General features: G+C 41.1%; 1 protein-coding gene across 1 annotated transcript in view; it reads right to left on the reverse strand.

Annotated features, from left to right (window-relative positions):
- The window catches only part of ANTXR1 (ANTXR cell adhesion molecule 1), a 262,215-nt gene that overhangs the window by 197,093 nt on the left and 47,486 nt on the right, over nucleotides 1-17,636 (reverse strand). The window contains exons 4-8 of the mRNA XM_068989259.1: nucleotides 7,097-7,178; nucleotides 6,511-6,544; nucleotides 5,025-5,104; nucleotides 1,685-1,753; nucleotides 153-233 (exon numbers count right to left, since the gene is read on the reverse strand). Of these exons, the coding sequence (XP_068845360.1) occupies nucleotides 153-233; nucleotides 1,685-1,753; nucleotides 5,025-5,104; nucleotides 6,511-6,544; nucleotides 7,097-7,178 (346 nt within the window). The remainder of the gene's footprint in view (nucleotides 1-152; nucleotides 234-1,684; nucleotides 1,754-5,024; nucleotides 5,105-6,510; nucleotides 6,545-7,096; nucleotides 7,179-17,636) is intronic.

Consider the following 17,636-nt stretch of genomic DNA (forward strand, 5'->3'; position numbering starts at 1 on the left):
AGTGGAGCACAGCAGATAGGAAGATGTACAAAGGCGTGTGTCTCAAGAACAAGACCACCAGCCTCAGCGAGAGGCAATGGGGGCACTGGGCAGCAGGTCAGGGGGCCGGACGGGCCGGAGTATGCAGTCCCAGAGGAAGTTGCTCTACTCACTGAGTGGATGATGCCTTGCAGGGCCTGAAAGCCGTCATTTACCGGAAACACGTGATCCTTACTGTCCGCAATCCGGGCCAGCTGAGAACACAGCAAACACAAACACACACGGAGACGTGTAAGGTTCAGACACGGAGAACCGGGAAAAGCCACTGGGTCCAGGGGGCTCCATCTCATTTAGAACCCGCAGGAACTGAAGGGCTTGCCTGGGCTCAAGGGCCTCACTGCAAGGCCCTCAGTCATAATGAGCTTACCAGCCGCCCTTCTGGAGCGGGTCCGGAGAGTCGGCTCCAGCTTTTACGTTTGTTTTAATGCTTGTCTCCTTGGGAGCAGGGGTAAGCTTGCGCAGCGAGATGAACATTTGGCCTGGGTTGATGTATTTATGGATTTGGGGGCTGGCCATTGGCTCATTTTCCTCCCATTCAACCACATTTCTATTGGCAACTGTATTTGAATCAAACAGACTCAGGTTTCCTTTCAGAGCAACTTTAAAAATAAATTCAAGCTTTGGTGTTGGGTGAGGTCAATGAATGGGGACCCTTATCTTAGACCCAAGCTGCTCATTGAGGGAAGAATCCTTAAGACTGGTTTGGCTGCTCCTGCTTGATAGAGCAGAGGACCGAAGAAAGGAGAAATTGATCTGTGAGGTTTTCTCCTCCCAAATTTCTGTCTAGTGCTGAGACTGCCACAGTTAGAGTCAGTGCCAGGATTTTTACTGATTGCAAAAGGAACACACAATTATTGGGAAATTTTAAAAAAACCCAGGAGTGTTAAAAAGAAAAAAGTTCATATAATTCATGTGTTAAAAAAAGTTCATATAATTCATCTATCTATCTATCTACCCATTTGTTCATTCATCCCTCATCTATTATTGTTAATTTGATATATATAGTTATTCCTACTTTTTCTATACAAATATCATACTTTGTTTTAAAAAGTGGATTCGTACTATTCGCAAAAGTTTTTGTTACCTTATTTTATTCATTTAGCGACATATCATGAGCATTGTCCATGTTATCAAAACAAAAATAAATTATGAAGAACAACCCTTTAGGTTGCTAACACATTTTCACAATTTGCTTATATACACCTGGACATACTTTTCTGCCCACTGGCCAATTATTTCCATTTATGGGAGGGGTATTGAAAATGCATTGTGTTTTTAATGAGATAAAAGGGATGTTTGCCCTTTAAATAAGAAAATCAGATTTGTCAAAATAAATTAAAAAAAACCAATCTGTTTCCAAGTTAATTTCAACCTGTTTTGACTTCTTGGCAATTGAACATCTACTAAAAGTCAACTAGAAAGGATGCTGCCTAGATGCTCTGTGTTGAAGACCCTCAAGTGTATTTGCAAATAGGTTCACATCCCTCACACATCCAATGACTCCCTTCCTGTTTAGCATTCCTGGAAAAATCATCTATCTAAAGGATATCTATGCTGCTGATGCACTCTCCTCACCAAATGCATATGTTTTCTATCATTCACAAGCTTAATATGCTCCCAAGCATGAAGAAATCTATGTTCATACCTGTGTTTCATTGAAATCCTTCACGCCTACACAGTAAACGATTGCACCGAGATCACGGGATCTGTTTGCCTGGGCCAATGAAAAATGACATTAGAGTGAGATGCAGTGGCAAATGTAGTCCTTTTGGATCAGCCAGACTAATGCAATAACCAGGTATTTATTGAGCATCTACTGTGTGCCAGTACCATAAGGGAGAGGGCAGTCCCTGTCCCTGAAGAGTCAATACTCCAGTGAACATCATATTCTAATTCAATATGGTAGATGCAAAGGGAGTGATTAGTCTAATGGGAGGGGCTGAGAAAGATCCACAGAAGTAGAGTCTTGACGAGAAACTTTGAATGACAAAGGGAGGAAAAGGAAACTGTAGGCTAAGTCATATTAAATAGTCTGGGGAAATAATTATCTTTTCTGTTCCTCTGATGGATTTTTAGTGACATAGGTTCTTCCTTTGTAATGGCATCATGTTCTGACAGCAAGGCTGTAATCTTTGGAACCTGATATACCTGTGTTTGATGCTTGACTTAGCTCTGTGAAGTGTTTGGGGGTTTAAATGAGATAACATACGCAGAGCTCCTCACATGAGGCCTAGAACAATACAGATGGGCATCAATGTCAGCACCTTTGTGAATAAGGGTTTTTTATTCCCAAAGACACAGGGTCGGTGGTATGGGATTTGCAGTCCATATTTGAGTGGGTGAACCTATGACCTTCTCTACAATTAAGTATTGAGAGGGCAACATAATGAATAATAGACAGATTTGGGCTTCGTTTTAATATTTGATTTATTAAAGACTCTTCCAGGTTTTCTAGGTTGTTTGTTTCAGAATAGAAAACAAAATTTGTAATTCCTTGGTATATGTCAATACAGTAGGAAATTAATAAATAATTGATAGGAAACATATAATAGGTGCCCAATATATGCATATTGATTTCAATGGTGTCCTTTTATCCCCCTTTCTTAGTACTCCAACCCGCTTATGATTAACCCTGAATTTTAGAAGGGACAGAAACATACATCTTTTTACCTTCAATTTAGAAATTATTTCTTGCTGTTTTCAGGATAAAATTAACTTTTAGATACAGTCTGCTGCTGCTAAGTCACTTCAGTCATGTCTGACTCTGTGTGACCCCATAGACGGCAGCCCACCAGGCTCCCCTGTCCCTGGGATTCTCCAGGCAAGAACATTGGAGTGGGTTGCCATTTCCTCCTCCAGTGCATGAAAGTGAAAAGTGAAAGTGAAGTCGCTCAGTCGTGCCTGATTCTTAGCGATCCCATGGACTGCAGCCCACCAGGCTCCTCCATCCATGGGATTTTCCAGGCAAGAGTACTGGAATGGGGTGCCACTGCCTTCTCCAAGATACAGTCTAGCCCCAGCCTTATCTGCAACAACTTCTATATGACATTTCTCCTCTAGCAGGGCTTTATATAGAATTATCAAAAATGGAAAGGTTCATTTTCTTTCTGTATCTTGAACTTTAGCTTTCTGTTTCAGACACCCTCTTTCTATTGGCAGTGGTACTCCAAATATTTTTCTAAGTTTGCATGTGCCATACCTAAAATTCTTTTCTACCAATTCCTGTTTTAAGCCTGTCACTTATCATTTATTTTATATTCACTTATTCCCTTATTAGAGTTTTTACTTTGATTGCTACTTTGCATCTAGATAAACCATTTTGCATTCCTATTATATAGTTAGTTTCAACTTTTTTTAAAGTTAGGAATTTCTATGTAGGAATGTATTTTCATATAGGAATATATTGTTTCCCAGATGCTCAGGGAGCGTCTGTCATCATTTACTCATGTGTCTCCCCATTGAGAATTTTGTACAAGTTAGAGATGGGGGACAGTAATGTGTTTACCCACTTTATATCCTCATAAAAAAAGTAAAGTCGCTCAGTCGTGTCCGACTCTTTGCGACCCCATGGACTGTAGCCTACCAGGCTCTCCCTCCATGGGATTCTCCAGGCAAAAGAACTGGAGTGGGTTGCCATTTCCTTCTCCAGGGGATCTTCCCAACCCAGGGATCGAACCTGGGTCTCCTGCATTCCAGGCAGACGCTTTAACTTCTGAACCACCAGGGAAGCCCAAGAGTTAAGTGAAGTCGCTCAGTCGTGTCCAACTCTTTGCGACCCCTTGGACTGTAGCCTATCAGGCTCCTCTGTCCTTGGGATTTTCCAGGCAATAGTACTGGAGTGGACTGCCATTTCCTTCTCCAGCAGATCTTCCCGACCCAGGGATCAAACCCGGTCTCCCACATTGTAGACAGACACTTTACCGTCTGAGCCACCCAGGAAGTCCTTTGCCAAAAGAGGCTTCAAAAAGTTGAACGTTATTACATGGTAAAGTCCTTGAGGGCAGCAACTGTGTCTTACTCATCAATGTTTCTCTAGTCCAGCAAAGTGCCCATACAGGTCAAGCTCTAAGTAATTAGTGAGTGAATGAATGAATGAATATATACTTCTGACTTGTGGAGAAAGCTGAATTTAAATTAAATAGTAGTCAAGGGCTTCAGGCAAGGGTAAAGCTCTGGTTGATTTCCCCTCAAGAGGCTGGCATCGCCCTTCCTCCCCACCTGTGTTTCTGCTTATTGTGCTTCTTTCGAGGTTGTCCTGAATGAGCCTTTGTCACTAATGAGGCTTCAATACATTTCTATGGTGAACTGGTTTCCTTGGGTTACTTATACATATAGCTTGAACGTGAAATTTGAAAGGAAAGAATTTCCTAAATATAAACATCACTTTCAAGTCCTAGACAAACCTCTTTTTCTGAATCTCTTTATACAAACTGAAAGCTTCATTTAGAAAGAATTCCTTTAATTACTGTGGGGAGTACTTTTCAAGAGCATAAAGAAAAGGAAAAAAGGAATATTGAAGGAGAGCTTGCAATTTACTTTGTCACCAGTTAATGTTCAGCTTTGATTCTTAGTAAGAATTTCAGTGATTAATACATTTTGACAAAATTGGCTTTTACGTATTTCAAGTAATTCTTTCCCCTCCTGTGTTTAGTAGAAATGAAAGAAAAATAGTACCGATGGATTTGTTGAAAAATGATACATAGTATTTCAAAACTGCTTTCAATAAAGAAAGGCATGACAGATATATTTTATCCCCCAAAGTAATATGCAAATATTTTGTAAAAGGGAAAAATACCCACCATGTGTGAGACATGTGGATTCACTTTAAAAATAAACTGTTATTATTTTTCACATATGGGACTCTATTTTATCTGGGGATTTTACAAAGAAAATCTATCCTTTTTGCCCAAGTAGAGAAACTGCAGCCCATTTCAGAAGGAAGAAGCCCTGTCTGTATGTTAGACACAGGCCAGGCTGTCTCTTACCTCCCTCTCTGAATAGAAGAAGAGGTCCTCATGGAGTTCTCCATCAGTCAGAGCAATGATGACGCTGGCTGTCCTGTATCCTGCTCAAACAACACAGACCCACTCAGTTCATCCTGCCACACCAAGGAAACCCCCTCAGCCCTTTGAAGCTGTACCATCTGAGGTTCAGTATTGTGAGAATCAGCACCTTTTCTTTTGAGACTGGAAGTAGCTCCAGCATGAAGAAGAATATGGAACAAACTCTAAGGGGGAACATGTTTTGTTTCTGGGTTGCCAAGTCTTGTCTTTAAAAAAGACCAAACCTTGTAAATTGGTCACTGGACTGATAGCTGGGGGTAGCTACAGGGAATCACACATGACTATTTCCTAGGAACAGTCCAACTGACTCTTGCCAAGAGCAAACGACCACCTGGGCCATCCAGGTAGCCTTCTCACATGCTGTCCTTCACTGCATGCTACACACCTTGAAGAGTTTGGCAAAGAGTAACAGTCATTATGGTTTACAAGTTGACTAGAAGTATTACAGCAGTTGTCAAAACTTACTAGAATTCTGTCAGTGATTTAGAAACTTCTAGTAACATTGTTAGTTGTTCAGTTGTGTCCAACTCTGCAACCCTATAGACTGTAGCCCACCAGGCTCCTCTGTCCATGGAATTCTCCAGGCAAGAATACTGGAGTGGGTGGCCATTCCCTTCTCCAGGGGATCTTCCCAAGCCAGGGATCCAACCCGAGTGTCTCACACTGGAGGCACATCTGAGCACATCTGAGCCACCATTGCGGATGATGTCTTTGTATTAACAAGTGTTGCTATAGATACTGCGTCTGTCTTATTTGTTGCAGTTTAGAGTAAAATAGGAAGTGGACACCTCTACAGGTCTGGGAGAAAAGTCCCTAAGGTAGTGCTGACTCTCTTTTTGGAGATTTGCCTCAGAGAGAGAAATGTTACCCATGAAAGACAGGGTAGTAATAGTATACTGACTAAAATAATAATAAATATTATTTCCATGTGCTAAGCACACTAGCAAGTGCATTTCATGCCCTTTCCCCGTTTAAATGAAGGAACGATGAAGCCAAACTGGTATCTTAACCTAAAATCATATCCAGTCACAATGATGAAGAGGCTTGGAGCTCAGAGAAGGACAAGAAAATTAAATTTGACATTAAAATCCAAGACTTTACTAACTCATCCAAGTATTTATTAGCTTGATGAATTCAGCATGCAAAACTGGTCATGAGCATTACAGACTGTGGCCCATAATGAGATCTTAATTAGTTTTATATAACTTTTTGGGGAATCATCAGAGCAGTAGAATTTGACCCAGTACATGCCATCTTTCTATGTGTCCCTTCTCTGTGATGAAGTGTGTGTTCAAGGATCTGAAGCAATATCATATGTGTCTTTTGAAACAGGAAATTACTGAGGTAATTTTTCAGAAGGAAACACAGAAAAAGTTAATCATAATGGTAATTCAGAATATAGTCTTACCTTGACTGTTTTCGTAATAAATCTGCTCACTGGCCTGAAAAACACATGAAAAAGTCATTAGACATATCTACTCTTTGCTACAACAAAAGCCATAGTGGGCAGTGGTCTCTGATGTTGGATCCACAGTCTTGAGTCAGTCTTGATTCTTTATGTAATTCACCCAGGTTTCACTCAAATACCAATGGATGACATTCATCTAAAGTTACCTTGGATATCTTACTTCTCATAGACTGGGACTTGTTTTTCTTAAGACTGAAATGATGAAATTCAGTCTCAACCTCTGAAGAAATATATAGAAAGGCTACCATGGGAATAGAAAGGACTTGTGTGTGGCATGATTCATGAGCATCAGCCAAGCATTAGCTGAGATTCTTCATCCGGTGTCAGGGAAAGAGGAAGGAATTTCATTTATTCAGCTCTTTTGGATAGAGTTATTGGGTACACACTTATGGGAAACTTTTTTACTCTTGCCATCGAGTGTGGCTCAGTTCCGTTAAAACATGTGTCTCATCTCATCAGCCATCCCTGTGTTGATGTTTCTACATCACAGTCTATATTTGGAGTTTAAAACTCTTTTTGAAGTTACCCTTTCAAATCCTTCATGCATGTAAGTGTCTCCTCCTGGCAGAACCTTCTGGAGTTCTTCTAGCCCGTGACGGATCTGTTCCCTGAAATCCAAAGACAGCCTGTTAGTCTTGTTTTTTTTGCTGTTGATAGTCACATGCATTAGTCTTTATCTCTAAGGATAGTCTATATTACCCCATTCGTCCCCTAAAAGCCTATTGGCAGGAAAGTCTTTGTAGTAAATCATCAATTTAGGGCCAGCCATAGTGTAGAATAAATGAGATTCCAGGGACTGAGGGAAAGGACACTTCTTCAGGAATCTGTGGGTGAAAATTTTCTGTTCCCTGGAACAGGACAAGGTTTTTACTCTACATTGGAAACAAGTCTTGAGATGCAGCTGGTCTTGAGGGAAACATACCCACCCTAGGCAACTTCATATCCAGATGCAAAGGGCTCATGTAGTCCAGAGAGAGGGGGGTACTAACAACCCAGGGCAAGGCCACCACAAGGACCACAGGCGGGAGGGACAGGCATTTGGAGCAAAATGCCACCAGCACCGCTGTGCCAGAGAAAACCAAGTAGTCAGCTTTGAAAATAAAGACCCTGGCAAATTGGGCTTTCCAGGACACCAACAGTGTTTTCTGTGGGCTGGAGTCCGTGTTTTCTTACTTTGATTGCTCAAGGTGGTAGTGGTGCAGGAAGAGGAAGTGGGTTATGGTCTTGGGAAAGGGTCTGACTGCAGTGGAAAACATGAAGCTTAGGGGACCAATTAGAATCTTTGTGGACCATTCCCTTAGGGATGTTAGATGTCCACATTCCCATTCCCATCAGTTAAATAGCTCCATACTATGCTGAAAAGGGCAAGAAAGTGTAGTTTTTGACAAAATAAAAAAATGAACTTCACTCATGAATAGTAATCCCATAAAGGGTTTGAAATCGTTCTTCCTCCCACTGGGGTCTCTTTAGGGGCAGAGGCTGGAGATGCACACTTTAGACCGGGTAGGGAAAGTTCTTTTCAGCAAGGAAGGAAGCTAACGTTCACTAGGCATCCACTAGATACAGGCCCTACACAGATTTCTGATTTCATCCTCATAATAACCACTCCAGGTGGGTATTACTGCCCTCAGGTAAGAAAACGAGTTCAGAGAGGTTAGATACGTAAGAGAACAGAGGCTTGACATCAAATCTGCCTGATTAGAAGACAAAAAATTTTTTTGCCTGGATTTCTACTTTGCCAAGCAGCATAGAACAGTAAGAAGTTTTCAGTAAAACTTGAATTAATGAAGAGCAATGGCAAATTTTAATACCATCTGTGTACTAATACTGTGTCAAACTGTTTGAAAAATACATACAATTAATTCACTTAAGCATTATGATAGCTTTCTGAGGTAGATACTAGAGTTATCTTTATTTCACAGATAAGGAAACTGAGTCACTATATTGCTGAAAGTATTAATAGTCATTTGACTTCCCCAGTTCAAATTAGCTCCCTCAATCAGACTTCACATTGGCACCCGACAATTTTGGATTTATAGCACTTAGGACATTTTAAACTAATAACAGTTGACATTTTATGACTAATTTATAAACTAATAACTAATTATATAACTAATAACCTCGGTTTGTTTCAGCTCTAGACTTTAAGGAAGTTGTCCAAAGCTCCTTCACTACCAAGTGGCAGAGGTGAGATTTCAACCTAGAGGCTCTGCTCTCAGTCATTATGATAAACTATTTCTCTCTTGAATAAATGAATGAACAAATGAATGGATAAAATTTATTACTTGTATATACAGGTAATTGCTTAAAGAGGAAGCCCAACACAGAATTAATATTTTGTTAAACTGATGTAATAGGGTGCTCATAGGTGAGACTGGATCGTCAGGTTGGAAGTTTTCAAAGACAAATTGAATAGGGTTTAAACTGAGGTTGCTGATGCTTCTAAGGTGGAATATTTAAGGTCAAGTAACTTAGAGTGACTGAACTGAACTGCACTTAGACTTTGGGAGACATACAGATTATTGTCTGCTTCTCTTATCAGTGCTCAGATATCGGCTCACGTGCCAAGCTGCCCAAATCATCCAACGGGAAGCCTTCTCTGACCCCCTCTACCCGACTCCCCTCTCTCCTAATCCCCTATGTAATCTAACATTAGATTCCATTAGTTGTGTTCTAAAGATATCTTGAGACTGACGCTTCTATTTCTTATGCCTACCTCGTGGCCTGGGCCACCATCATTTCTTACTTAGACTATTGGGAAAGTCATTAGCTATCAGACTGCCTTTTCAACCCTCTACTGTCCAATCTCCACGTGTTCTTAAACTATGTGTCAAAACATGCCATTCACTCCCCTGCTCAAAACCCTTCATAGCAACTGATTACACTTGGCATAAGATCTCAAATCCTTACCACAATCTTCAAGTGCCTGCATGGCATGGTTCTCTCCCTCCCTGACAGTCTCAGCTTGCACCACTCTGCCCCTGCTCCCTTCATTTGAGTGCCACTGGTCATCCCTAGCTCCTTTCTCCAACAGATCCTTCACACCTGCAGTTACTGCTGCCTAGGGATGGGAGATAGTCTTTGCCCAGCTCTCCACTGGGCTAATTCTCTCCCAGGCTTCAATCCCAAGCTAAATATCAATTGCTCAAAGTAGCTTCATTGGACAATTAGCTCCCTCAATCAGACTTTACAGGGCATCCCACAATTTTTGCTTTCTAGCACTTGGGACATTTTATAAGTCATCTTCTGTTCAGTTTAGTTCATTTGTTTCAGTTCTAGACTTTAAACTCCATGAGGGTTGGGCCATGTCTGTTTTGGTCTCCACTGATCTTCTGTGTTTATGACATACCTGGAACATTACAGACATTCAAAAAATATTTGCTGAAGAGGTAGAGGAGGGAATAGGCTTCATTGGCTACATGTGGACAGTAGCCAGGCAGAAGCTGACCTGGTAGTAATTGACTGTAGGCCAGGCCTGGGTCCATGTGATTATAAACCATTCTCTATGCTGTACCTCTTTACAGAACTCCCACATTTTAATAAATTCCATTAAAAGCCATAGTTTAATCTCAACTCTGTTGTTGGGTTATGAGAAAGAGCATAGATCTGTGCATTAGAAGGAGGGTTAAAGATGAGAGCAGAGTCCCCCATGAGGCCACCACAGTAGGGGGAGGGTGGCATTAGCATTCACCTGGCAGAGGGCAGCTTTGCCCTGCAGGTCAGCCTTTTCATGAGAGTAACAGCAAAGGTCCATATAGTCAAAGCTATGGTGTTTCCAGTAGTCATGTATGGATGTGAGAGCTGGACCATAAAGAAGACTGAGAGCCAAAGAATTGATGCTTTTGAACTGTGGTGTTGGAGAAGACTCTTGAGAGTCCTTTGGACTGCAAGGAGATCAAACCAGTTAATCCTAAAGGAAATCAAATCTGAATATTCATTGGAAGGACTGATGCTGAAGCTGAAACTCCAATACTTTGGCCACCTGATGCAAAGAGGTGACTCATTTGAAAAGACCCTGATGCTGGGAAAGATTGAAGGCAGGAGGAGAAGGGGACGACAGAGGATGAGATGGTTGGATGGCATCACTGACTCAACGGACATGAGTTTGAGTAAGCTCCGAGAGTTGGTGAAGGATAGGGAAGCCTGGTGTGCTACAGTGGATGGGGTTGCAGAGTCGGACACGACTGAGCAACGGAACAACAGCAACAAGAGCCAACAAGGTGGCAGGATGGTGAAGCTGGGATAGGAGAGTGTGGCTGAGACAGAAAACTGGGGTTTGTTCCTAAGTCATAGGGGTCATACGCTGAAACTCCTTGGTATAGCTGAGGTGCAATATGGAGTCAGAGGATAATTTCTAATTAGGTGGACGCAGATAGGGCACTGAAAGGAAATGTGAACCAAAAAAGTAAATGTGGTCTTGTCTTTGGTCATTGACTAGTGAGGTTTAGGAAATTTTGGTAACACTAAAATTGGTGTATTGTGTTAAAACTGGAACTTTAAAAAGAGGAAAGAAAAACGGGATACTGGGGGTGTGGAAAAGATTCCCTGGCTGCTTTGTATTTTTTCTCTGCCAAAAAATGTCTGGGAACGGGGGTGTTTTCTCTAAGCCTATTTCCTTTCCTTACAAGTGTTTTCTTGAGCTTCCTATTTTTTTGGTACCAGAACAAGCATAGGCTGTTTTGGGAGCTATCCTTATCCTTGATGTGTCCGGCAAGATATGATGAGCTCACTGGTCCCAAGCAGTGGTCACACTTCCCTTACACCACCCTTAGTTGGTAAAAGATCAGATGACTTATGGCCCCATCTCCCTACTCCATGCCCCTTCTCTAAGCTCCCACAACATCCAAGCAAACAGAACAGATGGTTTCATGGAAATTGTGGGTCTGTTTTAATTCTGGGACAATAGAACTATTAATAAAGACCTATTTTTTCATGCTCTCTTAGAAATGAAAGAAAGCTTGGAGAAAGGTCTTTTAAAGGGGTTGATAAGAACCTCTCCTCTCTGAGAACTTGGGTATTACCAAATGAAATGTTATCTTCCTGGGAAATGAGAGAGTCTGGGAATCCTACGAAAACAGGCTGCTATTAAAGAGTCTCCTCTTTTCCTTGGTGGTTTCACATGTCTGCCAGTGTTCCTACTTAGAAGTTAAGGGTTTTCAGGCCACATGTCTTGTGTTCCTTTTGCAACTCCTGCAATACTTAATGATGGACGTAGTTGAGTGATTTGTTGCTGAATGAATGACTCCACTTTGGATAATCCATCCATCCATTCATTCATTTTCACAACTATTTACTGAGCACTCACTCTGCACCCAGTACGATGCTAGTTTGTAGGGGGAGGGTGTGGGGAGAATCAGTTACAGTGTCTGTTGGGCTTTCTCTTACCCTGGGAATTTTTCTACATTTCTTGAAGATTACTTTCTGGGATTCCAGTTATATTGTGACATTTTAATATTTGCTGATGAAACCATTAAAGGAGGAATGTACATAAGTACATCAAGAAGCACTTCAACAACTTTTTACCCCAAGTATCCCAGTGACTCTTCTACTGCAAAATCCACCTTGGGGTTAGGCAACTTCTACTACATTTTCAGTCTATAAAAAATAAACTCTACCACCACCCCTTTGATAACCCAGCGTCAGCTCTGAATTGGCCACTTTTTGCCTCCTAGTAAAAGAGCTTCTGTGGAACTGACTTTCCTCAAATGTCCTGCAGTTTTTGGCTTTGGAACCTCAACAATACAGTAAACATGCATCACAATTAACCACTAATGCTACACTCACAACATTTCCAGATGTCTCAGAGCTCCACTGATGGCTACCCAAAACATGGAGTGAACTGAACAGAACAGCAAAGATTAACTAAAGACATTTTGCTGTTACTTTGGAGTCATGAAGTCCTATAACCAACTCTAATCATTTGTGTATAATGTATAAACATCACGTCCTCTTTACGATTTTTATCTCAGAGTAGGCCAGTATGATTAATGACATCAGGATGCATGTTGAACCAAAGATCCATTGTTATATTTTTTAAAGTTAGTATAATTTATCTATAGTAACATGCATAGGTATTTATTAATATCCATTATAATTGTTGAATTTATTTCTATTACTTTTCTCTTATTCCTTCATTCTCTTTTAATATCTGTAGAATCTCCAGTGATATCCTCCTTTCATTTCCTTTCAGCAGTCGCTATATGGATTATGATATTTATCCTTATTTTATAATAAGTTAGTATCATGCCGCTTCTCATATAATGGAAAAACCTCTTAGTATTATACTTCCATGTAATTCTCTGTCATCCTTTGAGTTATTGTTGTCATGTATTCTACTTTTGTATGTAATATACTCCAAAATACACTGTTAACTGTTTCTGACTTAAATAATCATCTTTTTATGAAATTAAGAAAATAGTTGGCCTTCCCTGGTGGCTCAGTGGTGAAGAATCCACCTGCTCATACAGGAGACAGTAGTTTGATCCCTGGTCCGGGATGATCCCACATGCTGGGGAGCAATTAAGCCTGTACACACGACAACTAGAGAAGTAGCCCCTGCTCACCACAACCAGAGAAAAACTCATGCAGCAACAAAGACCCAGCACAGTCAAAAACAAATAAATAAAACTATAAATGAAAAAGAAAATAGTTATCATTTCTGGTTGTTTTTATGTGTTGCTATGGATAGTTTACACCTGGTATTATTTTTTTCTCTGAAAAATTTCTTTTAACATTTATTTATTTATTTTGTAACAGATATGCTGGTAATGATTCTCTCAGCTTATTTTTTCTTTCTCGAAACATCTTGATTTTGCCTTTAATTCTAAGGATGTTTTCAATAGATACAGAATTCTGGATGGACTTTTTTAAAAGCAGTGGAAACTTAGGTATAATATTGATTTGCTTTTTTTGACTCACTGCAGATGTAAGCCTTTTATCTTTGTGAGCTGGGGGCGGGGTGGTGCTCAATGTTTAGATCCTCTCTTGAGTTAGGTTGATCTTCGGTTGGGATACGGCTTTAATTAGACTGTATTCCCTGTTATTAACCCAGTTCCCAGCCCTGTCTTTGTGATCTTTTCTGTATTTGAGATGGGAGTTAGGCACAGCTTCAGATAATTTTGCTTGACTTAGGACTCTGGAATCCAAGCAAGCACCACAAGTATCCATGGGATTAAGTGATTTCTTTCTCATTTTCAACAACTCTTTCACCGCTACTTTCTTGGGAAACTGCAGAGGTTTGGATGAAAGGAAAGAATTATTAGGCTGAGAAATTTTTCTTCACTGGGGCCCTTTAAGATAATCCATCTCTCTGGTGCACACTGTTGTCTAAGGTTCAGCTGACTTTTCCTCATGCCTGAGAGGTCTGTCCATGGGTCACCCACATTTCTAATTTCCCAAACCCAGATCAGGTAGCCACCATCAAGTACAGAAGCTTCTGCAGATGTCTGCTCAGTTCTGGGCTTGTTTCTCTCTCATCTCATCAGTGCTTCCTGTGTGTTTGCTAACCCCAGTGGAACATATGAATTTTATTTTGTCTGGGCTTTTCTGGTTGACCATGGAAATGAAGGTTTTTCACATCTCTCTACATCCTAACTAGAAGCAGACATACTATAAAGGCTTTTTCTAAATATTTGCGACGACACATTTGTTTCAAGTCAGGAAAAAAATACTGGAGATGATTACCAGCATATAAATATACTCTAGTACCTTTCATCTTAACAAAATAAATCCTCGGTGACCCCACATGTCCCTCTAGCTATTGACCAATTCATTTGCATGTCTCTTCAAAACAAAACTTCTTGAAAGAGTACTTGCTTCCCAGTTTTTCTTGGTAAAGATTTCAAATGTAAAGTGATCTTTATCTATCTGTTCATAGTGAATGAACAAGACTAAGACTGGTTGGAAGCTCTGTGTGCATGGTGCGTGCGTGTGTGCTGAGTTGCTTCAGTTGTGTCCGACTCTGTGTGACCCTATGGACTGTAGCCCACCAGGCTCCTCTGTTCACGGGATTCTCCAGACAAGAATACTGGAGTGGATTGCCCTGCCCTCCTCCAGGGGATCTTCCTGACCCAGGGATCGAACCCACGTCTCTCACATCTTCTTCCCTGGCAGCCAGGTTCTTTACCACTAGTGCCACTTGAGAAAACTTGCATGCATGGTGGGGCATACCAGCTGGTGGATGATCAGCTTTTATCAACAGGATTCTTTGTTGGATGGGTCATCCACTGATGCATCAGGGTATGAACATTTCCCCCCCTCTGAAATGATTATTTCTACAGTGAAGTAGTTTTCAAACTCTTTCCTTAGGTGTTAATTCTGGAATTGACAAGGGAGAGGGTTGGAAGTAGCAATATTTGTTGTGCATATGTCTCCATAATCTCCCTTGTGTGGTGTCTGTCCATGAAACCTTTCTTGTTTAATTTTGCCAGAGAATACACTTCTCTTTTCTAGTGGAGTTGGAAAAGGGGGAATTTTTCAAACTGTAGCGGAAGCAAGTGGTTCTGAAGGTTGAAAAGATCCTTAGATAAACTTTTAAACATGTTCCAATCTTCACCCTGTACCACTTTCTTGCCTTCTGCAGTAGCAGAAGACAGTTCCAGGTTTTGAGCTTTCCAAGGTTCTGCAAGGCTACAAAGCTATTTCCTCTTCAGTATCTCTTATTACATATGACTTCTCTCCACGCTGCTTACATTGCTTGCCACTCTCTATTCTTTCTGTCCTGTGTTCTTATGGTTTTAATTTCTTCAAAGATGGACTTTGTGGTTTTGTTTCACCTTCTCCTGATTGTGGGTGCTTTTTGCAAGAAAAGGGGCTAAAAATGTCTTTACCCCTCGATTAAAAATGGAAACCCCTCACCATTTAGCACATTTTGCAGTGACTTTTGACTCAAAAATTCTGCTGAAACTGCCTATTTCAAGGTCCTCAATGATCTCCACATTCTCAATTCAGTGGTCACTTCTCTGCCTTCCTCTTACTCACTCTCTAACAGCAACACAGTTAACTCCTCTCTCTCAATTAAAAATGCTTTCTTCTCTTGACTTCCATTGTAGCATCCTCTCTCCATCTCCCACATCAGTTGTGCTTTCTCATATTTCTGAGTAAGCTTTTCCTTCTCTTCTAGAACTTTAAAGATTGGAGTGCCCCAGGACCCAGATCCCCTTATTCTTACATCTACACTGAACCCCTGGAGAAGGGAACAGTGACCCACTCCAGTATTCTGGCCTGGAGAATTCCATGGACAGAGGAGCTACAATCCATTGGGTTGCAGAGTCAGACACAACTGAACGACTTTCACTTTTTCACACTGTCTTACAAAGCAGTCTCATTCTTCCCATGGCTTCAGTACCATTCACAAGAGCATGGACTTTGCAGGAAGACAGACTGAATTGAATTCTAGTTCTGCCAATTCTAATACATGTCAACCTTTGGTTTCTCAACTGCTACTGCTACTGCTAAGTTGCTTCAGTCGTGTCCGACTCTGTGCGACCCCATAGACGGCAGCCCACCAGGCTCCCCTGTCCCTGGGATTCTCCAGGCAAGAACACTGGAGTGGGTTGCCATTTCCTTCTCCAATGCATGAAAGTGATATGTGAAAGTGAAGTCACTCAGTCGTGTCCGACTTTTTGCGACCCCATGGACTGCAGCCTGCCAGACTCCTCCGCCCATGAGGTTTTCCAGGCAAGAGTACTGGAGTGGGTTGCCATTCTCAAATGCAAAGTGAAAGTGTGGAACTATAAGATCTACCAGCTTCCTTCTAGCTCAGAGTCCTGCATCTGATTTTATGTTAGGACCAATGGTTGAAATAGAAGCAGAACCTGGGAATCTGCTGGTAACTGGAGAGGCTACATTTGACAGGCAGGAGTAGTCTACAGTACCACAGAGGGTCAAGTGCAGACCAGTAACTGAAGTTCATTAAAAGGAGCCCATCAAGGAATTTCCAAATTCCTGAGCTGTCCTAAGCTAGCATAAAGGACAGGAACAATAGTTTAATCACAGGGCAACATGATAAATTTGTCCAAACAAACTCCTCTGTATACAACTCTGTTTTGGTTTATTACTCATTTGCAGAGTGGTTTTCACCATGCAGTTTCCTATGGCACTAGTTGGCTGCAAACAAATCCCTGTAAGACCTTCCCCATCACTAACCCTTTCCCCTAGTTGAGTCATATTTTGTAAGAGACGGGAGTAGTGCAAAGTAGGCTCTATAGTCAGGGTTGCCCAGATACATACTTTTATCCTGTGAGAACCTTTAGTTCCATACTCCTCTTAGTTCAGTAAGGACAGGGTCTCTCCTGGTGCTGGTGGCATCTAAGATGGTCAGTTTGATGTACCTGAGCTTAGTACTACTGACCACAAGGAGTGTTTGCAGGGGCAGAGGATAGAGTGACACTCTGCCAAATCCTGAGCAACAGAGAATGAGGAGTCCAGAGTCACTTTCTTGGATGGAAGCTGAAAGTAGACAGTTCTATGGTAGATGATAGACAAGAGTCTGCTGTTCTGGTCACGCTGGAAAAAGCTACAGTTCTCTCCAAAAGATAGGACTTCCTTGTTACACTTTGGAGCAATGTTGGGCTGGAGGTGGGAATAGGTAGGAGCATACTAGGTTCACACTAGATAATCCAATCCACAAGTCAAATGTGGGCATATCTGTTTTAGAAGAATAGGAGAATCACACAAGATATCGGTAGAATGTTGGGAAATGAAAATTCTTATAATCACTAATGGCAGTGTAAATTGGTGCAACCCTTTTGGAGCACAATTAACTCATGTCTACTGAAGTTACATATTCACATACCAAAGACCTAGCAATTCAATCCCTAGGTATATATCTCTATATTAGAGAAATCTTGTTTCCCACCTTCTGGGAGACAAGTATAAGAATGTTCAATGCAACTTTGTTTATAACAGTGAAAAGTTAGAAACAAACTAATTGTATATTAATGAGAGAATAGATTAGTACATGGTGGTACATTATTACAATATAATGCAATGCAACAGAAAGTATACATTAGTTAAAATGAACCAAGTGTAGCTACACGTATCTACATAGAAAAAGTTTCAAAAAC

Source organism: Capricornis sumatraensis, chromosome 1 (assembly GCF_032405125.1).
Source record: "Capricornis sumatraensis isolate serow.1 chromosome 1, serow.2, whole genome shotgun sequence".
In the NCBI taxonomy this organism is placed as follows: Eukaryota; Metazoa; Chordata; class Mammalia; order Artiodactyla; family Bovidae; genus Capricornis; species Capricornis sumatraensis.